This window comes from Otolemur garnettii, unplaced genomic scaffold (assembly GCF_000181295.1).
Source record: "Otolemur garnettii isolate 467f Iridium unplaced genomic scaffold, OtoGar3 scaffold00131, whole genome shotgun sequence".
NCBI lineage: Eukaryota > Metazoa > Chordata > Mammalia > Primates > Galagidae > Otolemur > Otolemur garnettii.
The window spans coordinates 1,586,154-1,606,162 of record NW_003852526.1 but is presented as its reverse complement, the minus strand read 5'-3'; the positions used below and the strand labels follow the sequence as shown (position 1 = coordinate 1,606,162).

The 20,009-nt window shown below is 36.2% G+C and overlaps 1 protein-coding gene across 1 annotated transcript in view; it reads left to right on the top strand.

Moving 5' to 3' along the window:
* The window catches only part of CBLB (Cbl proto-oncogene B), a 195,456-nt gene that overhangs the window by 124,250 nt on the left and 51,197 nt on the right, over positions 1-20,009 (top strand). Inside the window, exons 9-10 of the mRNA XM_003798193.2 lie at positions 2,590-2,721; positions 11,087-11,290. Coding sequence (XP_003798241.1) covers positions 2,590-2,721; positions 11,087-11,290 — 336 coding nt within the window. The remainder of the gene's footprint in view (positions 1-2,589; positions 2,722-11,086; positions 11,291-20,009) is intronic.

Genomic DNA, 20,009 nt, shown 5'->3' with positions numbered 1-20,009 from the left:
CTATATTACCTTTAAAATAGGGTTCACTACTTACATTGTAGCTAAAACCATGGGTAGGTATTTAATATAGAAGTTACTTCAGGAGTTCTTAGAGGGTTTGAAAATACATTTTTAAAAATTTTGTATAAAAATTTCTGCTTTTGGTATTTTTGTTTATAATGGCATTTATATGAGGGAGATAAATAGAAAAATCTATTGGTAGGTAAATGTGAGGCAAGAACCATAATTTAGAGAACAATAAAAAAGATGAGAATAATTATATAGCATAACTTTTAGTGTCAAATGGGTAATTGAAGCCTATTAAAGATAATAATTATATTTTTCTAAATCCATTGTTGTCAGCCTCATAGATTATGAGTGAGAATTTATATGGAATATTTTATTTTATATAAAGTATAGCTTAAGTATATTTTATATTTGAGATATATTCACGCTTTCTGTGTTGAGTAGTAAAAATCTAAGGGAAAATGCCAAACCAGAGAGGTTATAGGGTTTTTAGAAAGACAGCAGATACTAATTTACTTTATTTGTAATTCTCCAGGTTTTGGGCCCTGTGGTCTTTATATTATTATGTGAAACATACCTGTTGACATTTATATACATCTTGTGAATAGCTTTTTAAGTTATGGCCAGGCATGATGGCTCACTCCTTCCTATAGTCCTTGCACTTTGGGAAGCTGAAGTGAAAAGATTGCTTGAGCCCAGGAGTTCAAGGTCGTAGTTAGTTGAGCTCCAGCCTGGGAGACAGAGCAAGGCCTTGTCTTTAAAAATAATAAATAAAGCTGATATATGATTGCCATTTTAAAAAAATTGCACATTGATTCTGTATTTTCTAATGTGTAAAGGACACTCATGGGTGAAAAATTTCCTCTTTATAAAACTATTTTTTAAAAATGTATCTTCAGAAGTTAATATCATTTCCTTATGTTAGTCATAAATTTTCCTATCTGTTAGGTTACATTGAGTTCTGCATCTGTGGTTTTGGTCTATCATAATTTTTTTTTTATCATTACAAATTTGTTCCTTAAATAGTCATAACCAACTAATCTATTATTTCAGGACATCAGCAATTTATAATTCATTTTGAAATACATTAGAATTATTTATTTTCCATCTTGATCCTTCTAGCTTGTCTTCTCCTTCCTAAAAATTATTTATATACTGACATACAGCATGGCAAACCCAATTTATGCATGTATGTGTGTATACGCATGTGCATATAGGTGTGCCTATATATGTATAGGTACATATCTACTTTCACACCAAGATCGTAGTATCTGTAGTAGATTATGGACTGATATTGCCATTTATCTATCCTATTGGAGGGCATACACAATGTAGGCACTTACTGCCTACAATATTGTTTAAGCACTAATTTTGATTGCTAAATTTCTTTTCTTTGTATCTCTTTTAATAGTTTTTTCATATTTTCTTTACTTTTAAGATAAACCAATCTAGGTTCATCTTCCTTGTCACATAAATCTTTTCAATATTTTAACTAAGAATTGTCCTATGTTAAATGTTTTAAGCTGAAAACCATGGTAAATCAAGAGAACGGAAGTTTAATAAAACAGTTTTTGGTTACTGAAGGATTTAATTTTCTTGACAGTTTTAGGTAGAAAAAGAATATATACTTTTTGTCAGATTCTTAATTCAGAATTTGAAGAAGATAGTTTAAACTTACTGAACCTCAGGTATTTTTACTTGAATTCAGTATGTATCTTGTCAGACTTTGAAGAGCACAGGAAACAGCATAGACCACAGGGCGTGGCATGCAGGAAAGACTTGACAATTGTCTGTTGCTTTTCTCCCATCCAGATTTTCTAAAGATAATCAAATAAAATTCTATGTTCAGCCAGAATATATATATCTTCCAGAATTTCTTTTTTCCTTCTTTTTTTTTTTTTTTTTAAGAGACAGAGTCTCACTGTGTTGCCCTCAGTAGAGTGCTTGGTGTCACAGCTCACAGCAATCTCCAGCTCTTGGGCTTAGGTGATTATCTTGCCTCAACCTCCTGAGTAGCTGGGACTACAGGCACCTGCCACGATGTGTCACTGTTTTTTTTATTGCAGTTTGGCAAGGGCCAGGTTCAAACCTGCCACCCTGGGTAAATAGGGCTAGTGCCCTACTCATTGAGCCATAGGCGCCGCCCTATTTTCCAGAATTTCTGAAGATAATCAAATTCTGTGTTCAGCCAGAATATATGTATATTTTTTCAATTTGACGGTGAAATTAGATGAGCCAGTAACATTTATCAAGTCATTTACATTGCCATCTTAAAACGATAGATTTTATTTTTTGAATCACGGAATATTGAAGCAACGCCCTTCCTAAATGATCAGTAAAGGAACCTTACTCTGAATTATTCAAAAGCTTATAAAATACCTGATGAAAGATCAAACCTTTATAAAATGGATTTTGTAGAACAAATTGTGATTATCAATTTAAAGCATATCTTAAATGCTCACATAATTCTGATAGGATCAAGTGTGAAATATTTACGGTAAGTCACTGTTTTTGAGAAAAGTCAGTGTTAACAACTTATGCTAGAAATACATTAACATTACGTCTTTTCCCTCCAAATTCCAGGAACAATATGAATTATATTGTGAAATGGGCTCCACTTTCCAACTTTGTAAAATTTGCGCAGAGAATGACAAAGATGTCAAGATTGAGCCTTGTGGGCATTTGATGTGCACATCTTGCCTTACGGCATGGCAGGTATAAGCATGGTTTCCTTGGCAACATGGTTGTCTCCCTTTGTACCCTATTAAATATCTCTTTTTAGTTTTTTTTGTCTTAGTTATTCAGAAGTAATATTGATAAAATGCTACATTCAAAATGGTTTCAAAAATCTTCTTCCACTTTAAGTTTCTTTATATGATTTGATTTTTTATTACATTTTACGTTTTGTATCTTTGGCATGTATAACTTAATTTTTTCTTATAGGTTATAAGTAGTTCTACTACAATATTGTGAATTTCAGGATGCTCATTTATAGATATTACCAACTAAACACATTTGTACCCGTCACATTCTGTTTATAATACAAAGCCAGATTCTGAAGCCGAGTACATTTAACTAGATCTGAAGCTGATGATTTCAACCCCACCTCTTTTTGTCTCACACATGTCCATGGTTGCGCTGTAGGGCTAAAATTGGAGAGTCAGACAGGAAATGTCTCTCAAATACTTACAGTTCCCACAGAAACAGGCATTAAAATTTCCACTTTATACTAGAAGCAGAATCTCAGGCCAACTGCCTTCCCATATGTAGGTAGGCATTCAATAAATATAAATTGATTTGATGTTTTATAATAAGGTTTATAGAATAACTGGTCTCCACAAGGACTTTCTTATATTTCGTTTTCTTTTTCTTTTTTGGCCGGGGCTGGTTTTGAACCTACCACCTCGGCACATGGGGCCGGCGCCCTACTCCTTTGAGCCACAGGCGCGGCCCCTTCTTATATTTCTTTATCTGTAATAAAGATTAGGGATTTTAAACTGGTTCTTTGGACAGAGTTCCAGTTTGGAATATTTGGAACATTCATGGAATGTTTGGATCTAGCCATTTTGCAACTGCTGTTCAAGGTAGTCCTTTTGAAACTAGAAATAGAAATCTGTTGGTTGAGAACACAGTTGACACCACTGCCGTATCCTGAGCCCTCTCAGTCTTTGGACTTCTCTGTCCAGCCCCGCGCCACTCTGGACCTGAGGAAGGATGGGCCTAGAGGCTGAGGGAAAGGAGGGAGGTGGACACCTGTCGAGCTCATTACTTAATACAATGGGAAATTGTTACATTCTGTAGTCTTATCAAAAGGGCCTGCTTTTTCCTTTGTTTAGATTTAGAAAAACTAAATGAATCAAAGAGAAAGAACTAGGACATGAGTTATAGTTGCCTTATATTTTCAAAGTCCTTTCGAAATACCCTGACATCTTTGCTACCTCAGAAAAAGGGTTCACAAGACTTACCCTTCTCTCCTTCAGCACATACTTGGCTTATGTATATTACTGTAGGCTTTTCTTGATATTGTTGGTCTTATTTCTTTTCATCCCTTCCTGATTTGCATAGTATAAGGAGTTACAAGAAATCATTCTCAGTGTATAGGCACTCCATTGCTATTGAAGTTAACAATAATAGTTCTGAAAACTTTCAGAATTTTGCTATATAAAGTAATGTAAGCTAAAAACTATAGTAAATCAAGGGAACTGAAGTTTAATAAAACAATTTTTGGTTACTAAAAGAATTGCTTTTCTTAACAGTGTTAGATAGGAAAAGAATATGTACTTTTGAGTCAGAGACTTAATTTAGAATTTGAAGGAAACAATTTAAACTTATTTCTACATTTTCCTATAGGTTGTACATGGCGACTCTTCCTGCCCTCCAGCAGATGTGTTTTGTAGCTTTTATATTATAATATAAGCAACAGTGTTGGGTTATTATTTTAAACATATTATTGCAAAATGCCCCTGGTATTTAACAAAAATAAATGTCACAAAAATAAATGTCTTACAGAATTCATCCAATTAAAACTCACTTAGAAAACATTAGATATTTCATTAATAACAGCCTCATATCTATAACCTCACTTAGGTTCTCATTGGACTTAGCTTAATTGATGGTGAATATGTGAATGAAAAGACCAGAATTGGAAACTTTTCATAGTTCTATAATATATTGTCAAATATCTGTATCTCAGCTTATAGATGTGAGAGGGTAAATTCTGAGAGTATCTCTTTGTTAACTTTTTCCTAATTCAAAAATGATACAGAACTATTGTCCGTATTTTCTGACTTACAGAATTCTTTTTGTTTTGTATAATGAAGTTTTCAAGTTTAATTGTCACAAAGATAATTTATTATTTTGCTTCCCCTTACTGGTTCTGTGCAGAAGAAAACCTACATTATTTCAACTATCATTCTCCAGAATCTTAAATCCATTCATATATTCATTTATTTAGAAAATGTAGCTTGGGCAGCTACTGTGTCCCAGATTCTATACTAATCCCTGAGCTGAGATGAATACTAAGACACAGTTTCTAATCTAAAGAAGTTAAAATTAAATCTGAAAGTTTTATTGAGGCACATGATATTATAGTTACTTGAAATGACTATCCTGCTATCCTTCAGATTTAATTACGTATGCTAGACATTTTTTGTTACTTCCTACTTCTTTGGTTGGATATGCTGATAGGAAAGTGATTTTGAAAGCTGCATGTCTGCCAGGAAGCAATGATAAATCAGTCAGAATCCAGTAGGAAGTATGAAACCCTGGCCATAAATCATAATGTGTTCAGCATTTTTAGCAAGTCATTCTTCACCAACTTTTCCTTCCTGATGACCTCCTTTGGTTTAATTGAAATTCATTAGAGACTTAAATTTTATGTAATTAACAGAAAACTTAAATGCAGAGTAGCAGTGTCAGTTAGTTGTTAAAGATTGCAAGTGGTTACTCTTTAATTGCTGTCATAATGGCCCATTAGTCATGCCTCCAAAGAGGTGTCAAATGCTTTTTTCTCCTTCTGAAACATCTGTGTTATTTAATAAATTAAATAAGCGAGCAAAGTTTGCACTGAATGCTAAAGAAGTTGGAAAAGCACCTTTCTAGAAGCATTATTTGAAGCAACATTACTCTGAGTGTAGCATTTCATTTCTACCCTTAGCAATAAAACTTGGAGAATTGTCTTTTGCTTCCACACGTTCATGGGAAAGTAACAAAATACGTCTTCTCTCAACCCTGAGTGTCTCCACATCTTCCTTTTTTGCAGTAGCGTTATTATGCAGCAGTGATGCTGCTGTTACCTAATGAGGTGTAAAGGAATTGTTTTCATTTGGTGTCTTTCTAACTGGCTAGAAAATGGCTTCTTGGGCTTGAATGGCACAAACTGTAAACTATATTTTTGAAATCTTCCTTCCAAAATAAAAATGGATATCTTCATCAACTGGACAGGCAGATTTATAGATGCCCCTTAGAGAGAGAGCTTTGTTGGGAGAAACTGTGAAGTTGTCTAAGAGCAGGCTCAGCTGACCTCATGGAAGGCACTGAGAAACAGTCCTCTGTTGACCTTTATCGTATCTTCCTTCAAAGGTGACCAGCATTCAGATTTCTAGCTTCAGTGAGGTATAATAACGTTAATACGACCAATAAAAAAATAATATTTTTGCTTTTAAAAATGATTTAAATTGGCACTTCTGCCTTTCATTATATATGAAAACATGTAAACATTTCTTTTTATATAAACATGATAAAATGTTGGGACTTATCTTTCATGTTGAAAGTCATGCAGAAGTTGCTAGAATTGTTCATAAATGTTGAGATGATGTCATAAATTAGAGTGATGCACTAGCTGTGAAAAGAAGGTGACAGATGGGAGAAAGTAAAGTCTTGTAGGGCAAGTGCAGGACTCTGAGTTCAGTGACTAAATTGGAAAGATGCTCATTGTAGTGTGATGTGCCTGGACAATAACAGATGCTAACGCCTTAGAACAATCTTAAGTCGACACTGATGTGAACCTTTTTGTAGGTACTTTAAAGTTGACCCCATTAAATAAGTAAACTCAACGTTTATGTGTTAAAATTTTAAATTGGATTTAGGAACAAATAGTTAAAAGATAAAAGCTCTTACTATGTAAAACTATATGCCTAGGAATACTGTAATTATTTAGACAGGTTTGTATCTTATTAAAGAGCTGACACTTTTCGATTAGAGGAAGCAGAAGAGTCCCTGATTATAATAGTTCTATAATTTTGAAACTTGCAATTAGAATGACATAGTTTTAAGTTTCTTTTCATTTTTGAATAACCAGCAGAAAATAATGGTAAACTTTATTTGGTCCTACGCTGTGAATCGGAAGATTGAAGGACCGCTGAATCCTTCTACTGTAGTGTAGTTTGAAATGATTACAGTGTTGAAATAGACCAGCTTGTTGTGGTTTGCTGTTCAGTGCTCTGAAGCTGTGTGACTCTCATCAACATGCACATGTAGTTTTCTTATTAGTAAAATGGGAACCTCCTAGGATTTAATGAGTTCATATTAGTGTTTACAATAGCACCTAGGATTTTACTTAATATTGTTGTTAATAATATAGGAAACCACAGCTTTGTATTAATTTATTTCACCCAGTCTGAGAGACAGCTTTGTCCCCTTAAATGTGCCTTATTTTTTTATTCCCTGGGTTACACAGCTGTAATAGGTGGACGTGGATGTCCAATCCAGGCATTCTAATTTAGAATGTCAGTGCTCCTTTTCTGATTCACTGAACATGTTTTTGTGGGCCTCCCACATCAAAACTAGAAGGTCCTGATGCAACCAGTGGCTTCCTCCCTTGTCCATCATAAAAGAACACCAGAATTAAAGGTATTTCCCACTCTGGAGCATTTCATCAAAAATCACTGTTAACGATCCTCCTTCAACCAAAACGTACTGAGATTCTGTGGGGGACGCTGTGCTGTGCACGTACTGAGTATGGACTCAACCTACTCTGAGTATATGTTTATGTATAATTGTTCCAAGTATAGTAGCCATGTTAAAAAAGGTACATGATAACCTCAAAGATGCATGAAATGCAGCAAAGCAATGTAAATTGATAGTTACTAACAAAGATATATACACACATATACATACAGTAAAAATATAAAATGCATTCCAGGTAAGACTTACGAGGTCCTATCGTATTCCCTAGGACTCTCAATGTACATTATATATGTGGGAAGAAAATGATTGACCTTAAGACACCATGTGTCTAATAAGTAATCTTCATGAAAATAGTCATTTATTTATCTGTGTCATGCTTATCTTAAAAATATTGAAAAGAAGGTATTTAAGATAAAGTATGTTCATCTTACCAATATTTAAACAGCATATAGAAGGTGATAAATCATGGTGGTGTTGATGATGATGAGATGGTTCTATATTTATTTATATTTGCATTGGAATTTTGTGGAGAATGGGGTACATGATTTATGAAGGCTAAGAATTTGTGAATATTAATTTATTCCCAGTTTACCTATATTATATTTATATGTAATATCATATAATTTGTATTATGGTTGACATATGAGTCTGAATTATTTTACTGCATCATGAATCTTTTATGTATTTGAGTTTCAGCTGTGTAGTATTCACTGATAACTTCTGTATCTTTTGGTTTGAAAATATTTCTTACTAGAGGAAGTGAAACCTACTGAGTCAATTAGAAGAGCTGGGGTCCTGAGTACTTCCTCTTTACATTCACAGAAAGTAAAAAATGTTGGGCCAATGTTATTTATTGGTCTTTGTTCTTCATTAATGCATACACGTATTCTTTGATCTTGCACTAAGTCACATTGAGAAACGTTACTATAATTACTGAGGCACAATCCTAATGAGATTTATGTCTGTTGAAGTCATTCCTCATGTTTATTCAATCAACTGTCTGACATAAACTAGGGCAGAGTAACTGAAGTTTCATTTGAGACTTTATGGTTAAACTGAATTTGCATATGGCAGCAGTCCTTTTATAAATGAGGAGTGATAGATGAAGTCATATTAGAGTAAGTATCTTTAAAGAGGCATATTCAGTGTGATCTGTTTGCAAATCAAAATGAATGCTTATTGCAGCTGTTCTGTTGATCTGGCAAGTAATATAAACACTCAACAACAGATAAAGCTGAACAGAAAATATCTTCTAATGAAATCTTCTCTTACAATAGCTACTCTAACATATACCAGTAATTTGTATAACATGAAGTTTTCAGGTGGGATGGAGAGAGAAAAATCTAAATGGAGTTTTGATGTTCCAAGTCTTTTTCTTGTACTGTCCAGACGTTATTGATGATTTTCACCTCCTCCTTTCTGATGTCAGTCTTTTTAGGCACCCTATATGAGGAAATGGATGAACTGGAAGTCATTCTTATCCAAAGCTACACGTAAATTGACTATGAAGTTTCTGAGAGAAACCTCTGTTGCTCAGTGACTAGCTTATTCCACATTTTAGCCGCTACACTCAAAAATAATGCAACTTTCTTAATTATATTGTAGTTACATCTTGAACAGCTTTTCTATTTTCATTTGTACATACTAAAATACTTACAGATGGATTTATGGAATGGGTAGGAGGTGTGCTTCATTATATTCCAAGGGTAGAGAGAGTCAATGAAGGTATAGATGGAACTGGATTGTGTGTCAGTTGATAATTGTTGGAGCTTGATAGTAGATCCATGGAAATTCATTATGCCTTTTCCTCTAATTTTATATATATTTGAAATTTTCTATGGTAATTTTTTAAGTGCATGAGTGAACAAAGTGTCCACTTAGAGCTGAGAGTACAGCCTCATTCTTACGATGAAAGACAGAGAACATCATCTCTTTCACAGCTTGCTCTTATATAAAGAAGTACCTTTTGTAAGTTGTATTATGTAGATCTGTAAGAAAATTCTACTTCAGACACACAAAATGGATCCCTTTTGACTTCTATAATAAGTGGATTTTTCCTGAATGATAACATATACTGAATATGCTTTTAAATTTAATGTTCTTGTTATAAAAAGATTGGAAGATTTACCTTTTTAAAAAATACTTACTCATGTGTTATAAAAGACCAATATGTTACTGAAAATAGAAACAGTTGAATCGTAGCTATATCATCTGTGAAACACTGGGACAAATGACACCCAAATGTCAACATCAGAGAATTCTGTATTAACATGTCCACATTTCTTTACGCTGTCTTACTTCAACTGTTTTACCATTCCAAGGTTCTTTTCCAAATTACATAAAAGGAGATGAATAAAGGAATGTTGCTATTTCTTTTTCTTAAGCAGGCCAAAAGAATGTCTTCCTTTCTTTGACAATTTGTTTGGCAAAGGAGATACTCAATTTGTTCATCTGAGTGAAGCTTACAGAGAGTGTCACAGAGTCTGCCACAGAGTGGTTGCTCCATGGTTGTCCAGTGAGAGAGTGAATTACTCCTCCACTGATCCTAAGACCACTCTAGGGCATGTAGATCACTGACTTCCCATTATACCAAGAGGATAGTACAGTCCTGAGTTAAGTACCGAACAATTTTTTTTTAAATTTTCTGCATCCTTTGTCTCAATTTCTTTGATGGTACCATATCATCCCATTTCTTCCTTAAAATGGTGTTACAGTTTTGAGTAATTTTAAAATGATTTGCTACTGAAGGCAGAGATTGTACAAAAATAAAAATAGGGTAACGGCTATTATATACTGTCTATCTCTAGAAGTTAATGTTATCTGCAGGGTGAGAAAACAGTCTTGTGCTCTTTCCCTACCAATGGTGAATTTTTAGTGTAATTAGTTTTGAGAAATGAAATGGAGAGAGTTAGATTAAAAACCTCCAGCAGGTACCAGTAAATGCATTTCCATCCCAAAAGTGTTTGCACAAATCTTTTTGCAGTATCTGGTTTAAAGAAAGATAGGGGCAAAAACTTAGTATCTCAGAGAGCACTATAGTCCAGATGAGTTATGTCAGGATGATAAGCTTTCAGGACAGACGATGGTTTCTGAATATAAATGTACATATTTTATTTTTTCTTACTAATTGCTTATGAATTGGGATTTTTAAATTCGGAGGCAATTAAAATGAGAATAATTAGCCATAGTTAAATGCACAGGAACTTTTCCAAAATGGATTTTGAGATGGGTTGTTCTCATTGATACTACTGCTTTATTTATTATGAATTTTTACGAAAACATGCTTTTTATAAAATGTTTAATTAGCACTGCTGTCTTTTTGTAAAGAAAAATGTGATTCAGTTTCCAGCTTTCTGCATTACTCTAAAGCCTTGATAAATTAGAAGTACAAGTGAACATTCAGGAAAATAAAGAGATTCCTTTTCCTTAGCAAGAGAAAAAGTAACTTTTTGAAAGAAATTTTTCTTCTTGGCAAATTTGAAGTACTGCACATTTATATATTTCCTTGGCTTTCTGTTCAACTCTCAATTCCTCTTCAAGACAAATCTTCACCCCCCTCCTACCACAGAACCTCTTTTTTTGCATCTGTTTTTATAGTTGTAGAACATTGGCACCTCTCAGTACTGTTTGTTTAGAATAAAAACCAACTGGTGCATTTTCTGTGTTTCCTTAGGAGTCTGACGGCCAGGGCTGCCCCTTCTGTCGTTGTGAAATAAAAGGAACGGAGCCCATAATCGTGGACCCCTTCGACCCGAGAGATGAAGGCCCCCGATGCTGCAGCATCATCGACCCCTTCGGCATGCCCATGCTGGACTTGGACGATGACGACGACCGCGAGGAGTCCTTGATGATGAATCGGTTGGCCAACGTTCGAAAGGTAAAGGTTTATTTGGGGCTTTATGAGGATGCAAAAAATGACGCTGTCACAAATGGAGTTTGGTTTGGAAAAGAAAGACACATACATGTTTGCCTAGGCCTACGTAGGGTCAAGGTCATCAGTGTCACTGTCTTCCACCTGCGTATCTCATCTCAGTAGGTCTTTGAAGCAATTATGTACACAAAGCTGTCATCTCCTGTGATAGCAGTTCCTTCTTCTAGAATACTTTCTGAAGGATCTGTTAACTTTTAGAGGAAATACACTCTAAAATAACAATAAAAAGTATACTATATACTATTTATGGGTGATAAATACATGAGAGAGTGACAGAGTCATTTATTTGCATCCATGTATATACTATGCATAATTACTATGCATAATTGCATGTGTTGGACTTTTATGCGACTGGCAGTGTAGGAAGTTTGTTTGCCCCAGCATCACACATGTGAGTAATGGTTTGCCCTACAACTTTACAATGGCTATGACATCATTGGGCAATAGGAAATTTTCAGCTCCCTGGTAGTCTTCTAGCAGCACTGTCATTTATGGGATCTTTCACCAAAATGTCATCATGCCGGCCTTGAGTGTGATTTGACAGGCTGGTAAAATCACGGTCTGAGAGAAGACTAGACTCCATCAGAGGTATTCACACTGCCTTTAAAATTCATACTGAGATGTGATGAAAGTGTTGGTATTGAATCAAATACCAATTTGATGGATGCCCATTCAACATCATGTAAGATGGGCAGTACCAAATTTGTAGAGAAAAATTTTATAAAGGGAATTATTTGGAAATGGTGAACTGAACTTGATTAAAAAATACTCTTTGTTGAAAGGCTAGAAGTATCTGATAGAATTCTTTTGTAATTTTTTTAAATTTCAAAATATTAATTAAAGGGGTATAAGTGTTTTTGTTACAAAGATACCTTGTATAATGCTCAAGGCAGGGCTTTTGGTGTGCCTATCACCCGAACACTGTTCATTGAAACCAACAGGCACATTTTTCTCCCCCGCCCACATTCCCATCCTCTCCACATCTTGGTTTCTCGTGTCCTCCATTTTGCTTTGTGCCCAAGTGTACCCATCAGTTCGCTCCCAGTGATTAGTGAAAATATCGGGTATTTGGTTTTCCATTCATGAGCTACTTTATTTAGGGTAATGGCCCCGTATGTTGCTGTAAATGACATTATTTCATTCCCTTTATGGTACATACGCCCATACATATATACCCGAGTTTCTTTATCTCTTCAGCATATTGAAGGGCACTTAGATTGATCTCACATCTTTGCAGTTGCGTATTGTGCTGCAGTGTAGACTGACCACATATATTGTTACTTGACTCTTTAATAGTGGCCATTCTGGCATAGGTGATATCTCATTATAGTTTTAATCCTCATTTCCATGGTAATTAGTGATGCTAAGATTTTTTCCACGTATTTCTTGGCCATTTGTCTGTCTTCTTTAGAAAAACTTCCATTTAATCTTTTGCCCATTTTTTTGATGAAAAACAAAACTAATATTTTAATCAAAGTACAGTCATTTGATCAGGTGTCCTAGAGGGACTATCCATAAAGTCTGGCTTTCTTTCTTATTTTTCATCAAAATATATTAAGCTCCAAATTATATAATTGAACAGAGAAATACATTTCTATAATAATTATTGAGTTTAATATCTCACTTTCAATGATGGATAGATAAGTGAGAAAATAAAGGACTTAATACAATAAACCCACTAGATCTAACAGACATATACAGATCATGTTCCCAAACAACAACAGCAAACACACTCTTCCCAGTGCCCCTGGGACATTTTCCAGGATAGACCCTATGTTAGGCCATAAATTAAGTCCTAATAGGTTTTTTTTCCTTTTTTTTTTTTTTTTCAGTTTTTTGAACCAGGTTACATTGCATTTTTTAGGTAAAGTCCCTCTTATAGTTGTGTATCGCCCCCTAAAAGGTGTGTCACACACTGTGACCTCCCAACTCCTTCATACCTTCAAGACTTGGAAAAAATAATTTTTTGTTTTGTATGGAACCAGAAAAAAAACCTGTATAGCTAAAGCAGTTCCTAGTAATAAAAACAAAGCCAGGGGAATTCAGCCTACCAGACTTTAGGCTGTACTACAAGGCCACAGTGATCAAAACAGCATGGTATTGGCACAAAAATAAAGACATAGACATCTGGAACCAATAGAAAACCAGGAGGTTAAACTAACATCTTACAGTCATCTAATCTTTGATAAACCAAACAAGAGCATACACTGGGGGAAAGGCTCCGTATTCAATAAATGGTGCTGGGAGAACTGAATATCCACATGTAAAAGACTAAAACTGGACCTGCACCTTTCTTCACTCACAAAAATTGATTCAAGATGGATAAAAGACCTCAATTTAAGGCATGAAATGATAAAAATCCTCAAAGAAAGCATGGGAAAAACACTTCAAAATACCAGCCTGGGGAAAGACCTTATTCTGACTTCCATGGCAATTGCAATAAGAACTAAAATAAACAAATGGACTTTTGCCCACTTTTTGATGAGATTTTTTTTTTTCCTCCTTGTTTGAGTTATTTGCAGATACCAGTTATTGGTCCTTTCTTGTATGTATTTTTTCCCATTCTGTAGTATTATCTATTCATTCTGTTGATTATTTCCTTTGCTGTTCAGAAGCTTCTTAATTAAATCCCATCTTATAATTTTTTTTGGTTACTATGTTTGCATTTGGGTAATATCTAAATTCTAAATATCTAAATATCTAAAAATTCTTCTAGAATTTTTATAGTTTCATGCCTTCCATTTAAGTTTTTAATATAACTCGAGTTAATTTTTGTGTATGGTGAAAGACAGGGATCTTGTTTCATTCTTTGGCATGTGGCTATCCAGTTTTCCCAGTACCATTTATCGAATAGGGCTTCTTTTCCCTCATATATAGTGTTATCTGTCTCCTTGGGGAAAGCTGCCAGGGAGGGGCTGAAGGGGCCCCAGCAAGCCACAAAGTCTGCTCAGGGTAGAGGGGCCATCTGTAATTCGCAAACTCGTTGTCAGGGGTGGGTTTCCCTCTTCCATCTTCTCCCCTGCCCCAGGGATCTCCTGCTGGTGTCTGGCCATAAGCAGCAGCACCAACTAGCTGAGCTCACCAGTAGTGGCACCACAGGCTGGAAACTTCCCTGCCCAGGATCCAGCTGTCCTGTGGAGGCAGAGGTGCTCCTTGAGTGCTGTGTGGCTTGGACCCACACTGCTCTCTCCTTTCTATTCTGTCCTCATGGACTCTCATGCATCCCAAGATTAGTTCAAAATCTACCCTTCTGCCCCCAAGCTAAACAATAGATTCCTGGGGTCTTGGGATCTGCAGACCTGTTACCCATTCCCTGTAGTTCAGTTCCTGACCGTGTTCGTCCTGAGTTGTCCAAGGAGTATTCGCATAGGCTTACTGTCCCTCTATTGCGGAACACGTGGGAGGGCTGACTGGCAGAGAGCTCAGAGTCTGAGTACCCCTTGGTCTTGTCAGAGGAACTGTATGAGCCCCACTCTCTGTGGAAGCTTCAGTGTAGTGGATGTGCCAACAAAGGTGAAGCAGGCTATGTTGAGAGTCTTGGCTCAGTCATCTCTTGGGGCACCTGTGGCAACTCAATGGGAACTTCTACTTGGCAGCATTAGGCATGGGAGAGGAGAAGGAGAAGAGCCTGAAACAAGGTGAGCTGGCAGTCTGGTCCCCTTTGTCCTTTGTCCCCAGAAGGAAACCCTCCTGAAATGTCTTAGTTCTAGGATCACACAGTTACCCAGAGCCACCAGTTTCTGTGGCATTCTGGGCAGATACTGGGAAATGTTTGCATGGGGTCCATGGACATGAAAGCTAAAGTGCTGAAGCTCTCTGGGGAGGATAGCGGCACACCATGGGTGGAGATGCAGTATGGCGCCTGCCCTCTCACCTTCGGTCTGTGGTACCTGGGAGTGACCCCATGGGGCCTGGCATCCTGGGCTTTATCTTTAAGAAGCTCGCAGTCTACTGGAAGAAGGAGCTCTTGAGCTTGTGAGGGTATGGAAGTTCTCTGGTAGTTCAGGAGCCTGCTGACTACTGACCAGTGAGGGAACAAAAACAAAATCCCCACCTACTCTTTCCGTAGGGTCCAAGTTTCTTGGGGGTTAATCTCTGCTGATGTCTTGCTCCTTCTTGTTTTGCTCTGAAACTTTTTCCTGTAGAATTAGAGCAGATTCTGACATTTTTTTCCTCTGAATTACACCTGAGCTATGCTTTATTTCATATGAAACTTTTCCTTATTTCTGAGATAATCTGGCAGAGCATGTTTGTGATCAGCCATTTTGTCCCACCCTCCTAACATTTATTTTCTTAAGAGGATGTCCAGCCTTGCTACTTGGCTTCTAAGCGGTCACAAAGATTTACTTTAGTGAATTTGCTATAGTTTGGGTTTGTTTATCAATATTGTTGACTCAGATAATTAACCTTGTCAGTTCAGTGAGAATGGATTATACTTTACATTTGGAGTTTATATAACCAACTTTGTAAAAAACTAATCAATGAACCAGAATGCCAGTTGATTAGCTTTCAAACCAGAAATATAGTGGGCACGGAGGCTGGACTTCTGGATATCAGGCTATTCTGTTTAGAAAGATATATAAAATTCCAATTGCACTCAGAAATTTTGTGGTTTCAAAATTAGGGAAGAGATCGAGTAGTGCGAAAGGGTCTGCCAATGTGGTGCCTCCCTTCCTCCTGACTCAGGTGGTCATGGCTAATTAGTCATGGCACTCCTCCCCACTGAGTTCACCCTTAGCCTACATATCCTTTTCTACACAGTTCTAAAGATCTTCCGTTATGATTCATTAGGGCTTTTCAGGTAGAATGATACCTATTTGCTTTTTAGGTGGGGTAATAATAATGAGTAATGGCATCACATTTATTTACTGTGTGCTGCTATCTCTATATTAGGAAAACACTTGGTGCTAAGAGCTAGATGAGACATTCCCTTGAGTTATCCCTTCTTTAGGACTGTGTCTGAGTTTGCCTTTCAAGAAACTCCTGCATTTTCTCTTTTCCAGTGTTGCCCGCTGACCAAAATTCCTTTGTGATTTTTTTCCGTATAGATTTTTACATATGAAGAGATGTGAACATCACCAATAGCTATTCTCAAATTTTGGTTTTGTCTAGAATAATTTTTGTTCTTCATCGCATTCTTGTTTTTTTTTTTTTTAATTTCATAATTTAGCTCTCTGAAAAACTGCAGTTGATTTTACCTTTTAATCCCCACAACTATATTTAGTTTTTAGTTTTGAATTCTGTGATCTCTTTGACCCAAGAGATGGAAGAAAAGAAGACTTTTTCTTTGTCAGCCTTAAAAATAATTCAACTTGAAACAGAGAATTGAAACTTGAATCTCACAACAACTGCAGTGTTAACTATAGGGAAACCTGGACTAGAGCACCAGTTCTGCTAGAACATAGTACTGGGATCCTAGGGAAGATATTTAACCTTTTTCTTGCCCAGTGTCCTCTTTTGTAAAACAGAACAATAACATTAGCTTCTCTATTCAGGGTTGTATGATTGTATAGAATCAAGGGCTTAATAACCTACAGTGGCATCTGGTCATGGAAATCGCAAATAGTAACTATTATATTAACCAGTGTTAATTAAAATTAATAATAGAATGGTAAGTATTCTAGTATATACTCAATAATGTGCATTACTAGAGATTATCTCGTCACTGCACACGTGAGAAAGCTTCCTATGGGTAGTTGGGAAATTGCTGTGCCGTTCCCCAGAAGACATAACTCTGAATCCTAACTCTAAACCTTCTACTAATGCAGCCGAGTCACATGACTAAACTGAGCCTTATTTCCTTACCCAGAAAGGGAGACGAATGATATCTCCCCCAATTATTAGAAGCATAAAATAAAATATTAATATTGGTTTTATTGATTTATGGCCTTTTTCTCTGCCAAACTAGAGAACACTTACTTTTTATATAATATATTTTTAAATTATTAAATAAATATCTACAGAATTCCCTGAGTTTGTATCTTGTCCTGCAAAAGCGAAAATATTTACTCTCTGGCTTTTTTTTTTTTTTTTAAGACCGAGTCTCACTATGTTGCTCTCAGTAGAATGCCATAGTGTCAGAGCTGACAGCAACCTCAAACTCTTGGGCTTAAGCGATTCTCTTGCCTCAACCTCCCAAGTAACTGGGACTACAGGTGCCTGCCACAACACTTGGCTAATTTTTGGTTGTAGTCGTCATTGTTGTTTGGCAGGCCCAGGCTGGGTTTGAACCTGCCAGCTTTGGTGTATGTGGCTAGCATGCTAGCTGCTGAGCTACAGGCGCCACGCCTACTCCCTGGCCCTTTAAGAAAAAGTTTTCAGCCCAGGTCTAGGGTTAGGCATTAAAGAACGTATATCAAATGTATGGATAGTAGGGAATAACAGAAAAGAATCTGATAGACATACCCAGCTTGACCTAGGTGGAAGTGTTTTCTAGCTGTCAGGAAGGCATTTCAGTTTTTTTTAATAGATGGGGTTCTTTTTTCAATGATCCATGTTAGAGAGTGGAGCTTAGCCTTAAATGTAATTCTCTGAAGAATTTTGTATACCTTACTGCTTGGGGAAGAAAACAGTATTTGCCCTCCTTGAGTATGGAAAAGTTGCAGTCCCAGCCTGCTTTCCGTTGAAGTAGGTTGAAGTTTGAGCTCTTTTGAGTAGTGGGCCTGGCAGTCTAAGGAAACTCCGTTACTTAAAGTGAGTAATAGAATGTGTGGAGTGGTTCTCCCTGATCTTTTCATCCACTACCAAGACCATGCAAATTTTATGTTCCCTGGCTCACAGGCGAGCTTCTGTCAAGGGGGCTGAGAGGTTTTACAGTGACGCTCTTGTGTTGTTTATTGCACAAGGCGAAGAATGATGCTCGCAGGCATCTTCCTGCATTTGGCAGTCAGCAGTGTCATTTAATAACAGTCAGTAATTGCACTTTCCTATGGCAGTTAGATATTTAGAAATTTAACTTATATTTACTTTTAAGTTGAAGAATCATATCTCAATTAAGTATCTATATGTTCACTGATCTGCTTCCAGTCAATTAAACCAGTTGTGAATTTTATAGCATTTCATAAATCTGCCACTTAACTTTCAGTAAAGTAGGAATTTTGGTGTAGAAGCAAGCATCACTTCTTTCTGAGTAATTAGGAAAAGCATTGCTATGACATTATGTGCCTGTAATATTATATATGTACTTCTATTTTCAGACTTGAAAATGTATTATATCAGCGCCCTTTGCTCAGTGGTTAGGGCGCCAGCCACATACACCAGGGTTGGTGGGATCAAACCCAGCCCGGGCCAGCTAAACCACAATGACAACGACAATAAAATAGCTGGGCGCCTGTTGTCCCAGCTACTCAGGAGACTGAGGCAAGAGAATTTCTTAAGCCCAAGAGTTTGAGGTTGCTGTAAGCTGTGACACCGTGGCACTCTACCTAGGGTGACATAGTTAGATTCTGTCTCAAAAAAAAAGTGTTCTATTTGATTCAGAGGATTGTCTTCATCTTCTCCATTAGACTATTAATTCTTAAGGGCAAGCACAATGCCTTATTTAGTTTTGTGTTGCCTGGCACCTAAATGCAGTCAGTAAACATTTATTAAATGAACTAACAAATGCACACACATGCACATATGTTCCTGTGAGGCCAACGGCATGATGTTATTGATCTTTTTATCTTTGTTCTGATCTAAAGACCATACACACACACACAAATGGCATGTTAAACTAACAGGTTTTATCCAGTTCTGTTTTAAAGGAGAGATTATGCATAAGTATCACATGGTCACTTTGACATAGTAGCCCTTCTACCTGAATTTTCTTCCTCTGTTTTTTTAATCATTCCGTTGCCTTATTTAGTCCTTCATTCACTTATTCATTTGTTTTTAAAACATTTTCTCAACTGTAAGAGTGACTGTCAATTATTTTCCAGAAGAATGAGTCCCTTTTTTTTTAACCTTTCAAATGCTCATCTCATCTTTCTCTTCTTTTCTGAGTGGGTTGGTCCCTATGTTGTGAAATCGTTCCTGCCTATCTTAAGCATACCACTCTCTTTAATTGAGGAGTGCCTCCATCCTAGCATGGAGGACAGAGTTAATCGCATATTCCTGCTACAGTGGTAATTTCCCACAGCTGGAGTTTATAAATTGTAGCATACTAAGCATATAGAATATATTTTTATTATTTCTTTTATAGTTAAGTGTATCCAATAATACTAACCTTTAGAGAAGCAAATAGAACCTGTAAGTCTAAGATAATATATTGTGTTAGTTGCTTACGTAGGTAGAAGTTTTTTTTTTTTAATTTTAACTAGAATATGTTTTAAATTTTGCCTGAGATCTCTAGTTTTCAGCTTTGCAGGATAAATAGATCTAGGTGAGTCCTCAGAGGCAATCCAGGGTGTGATTGGTAAGATTATAGCCTTCTGTCTGAGTTCAATCAGATCAGAGCAAAAAAAAAAAAGTCATTATTCAGACGTTTCCTTCATTTTGCCAGAGTTATAAGAGAAGTCTTAACATTTTAGCAGTTATATTAATGAAAAATGTTAAATCATTAAATATATAAAATATACATAGAATAAAGTTTGCATGCAAAATGAATATGTTGATGGATTTGATTAATCCCTATGGTCTTAAATATTCTATTTTCTTAAAGCAATACTAAAAATCTTAATGAAAG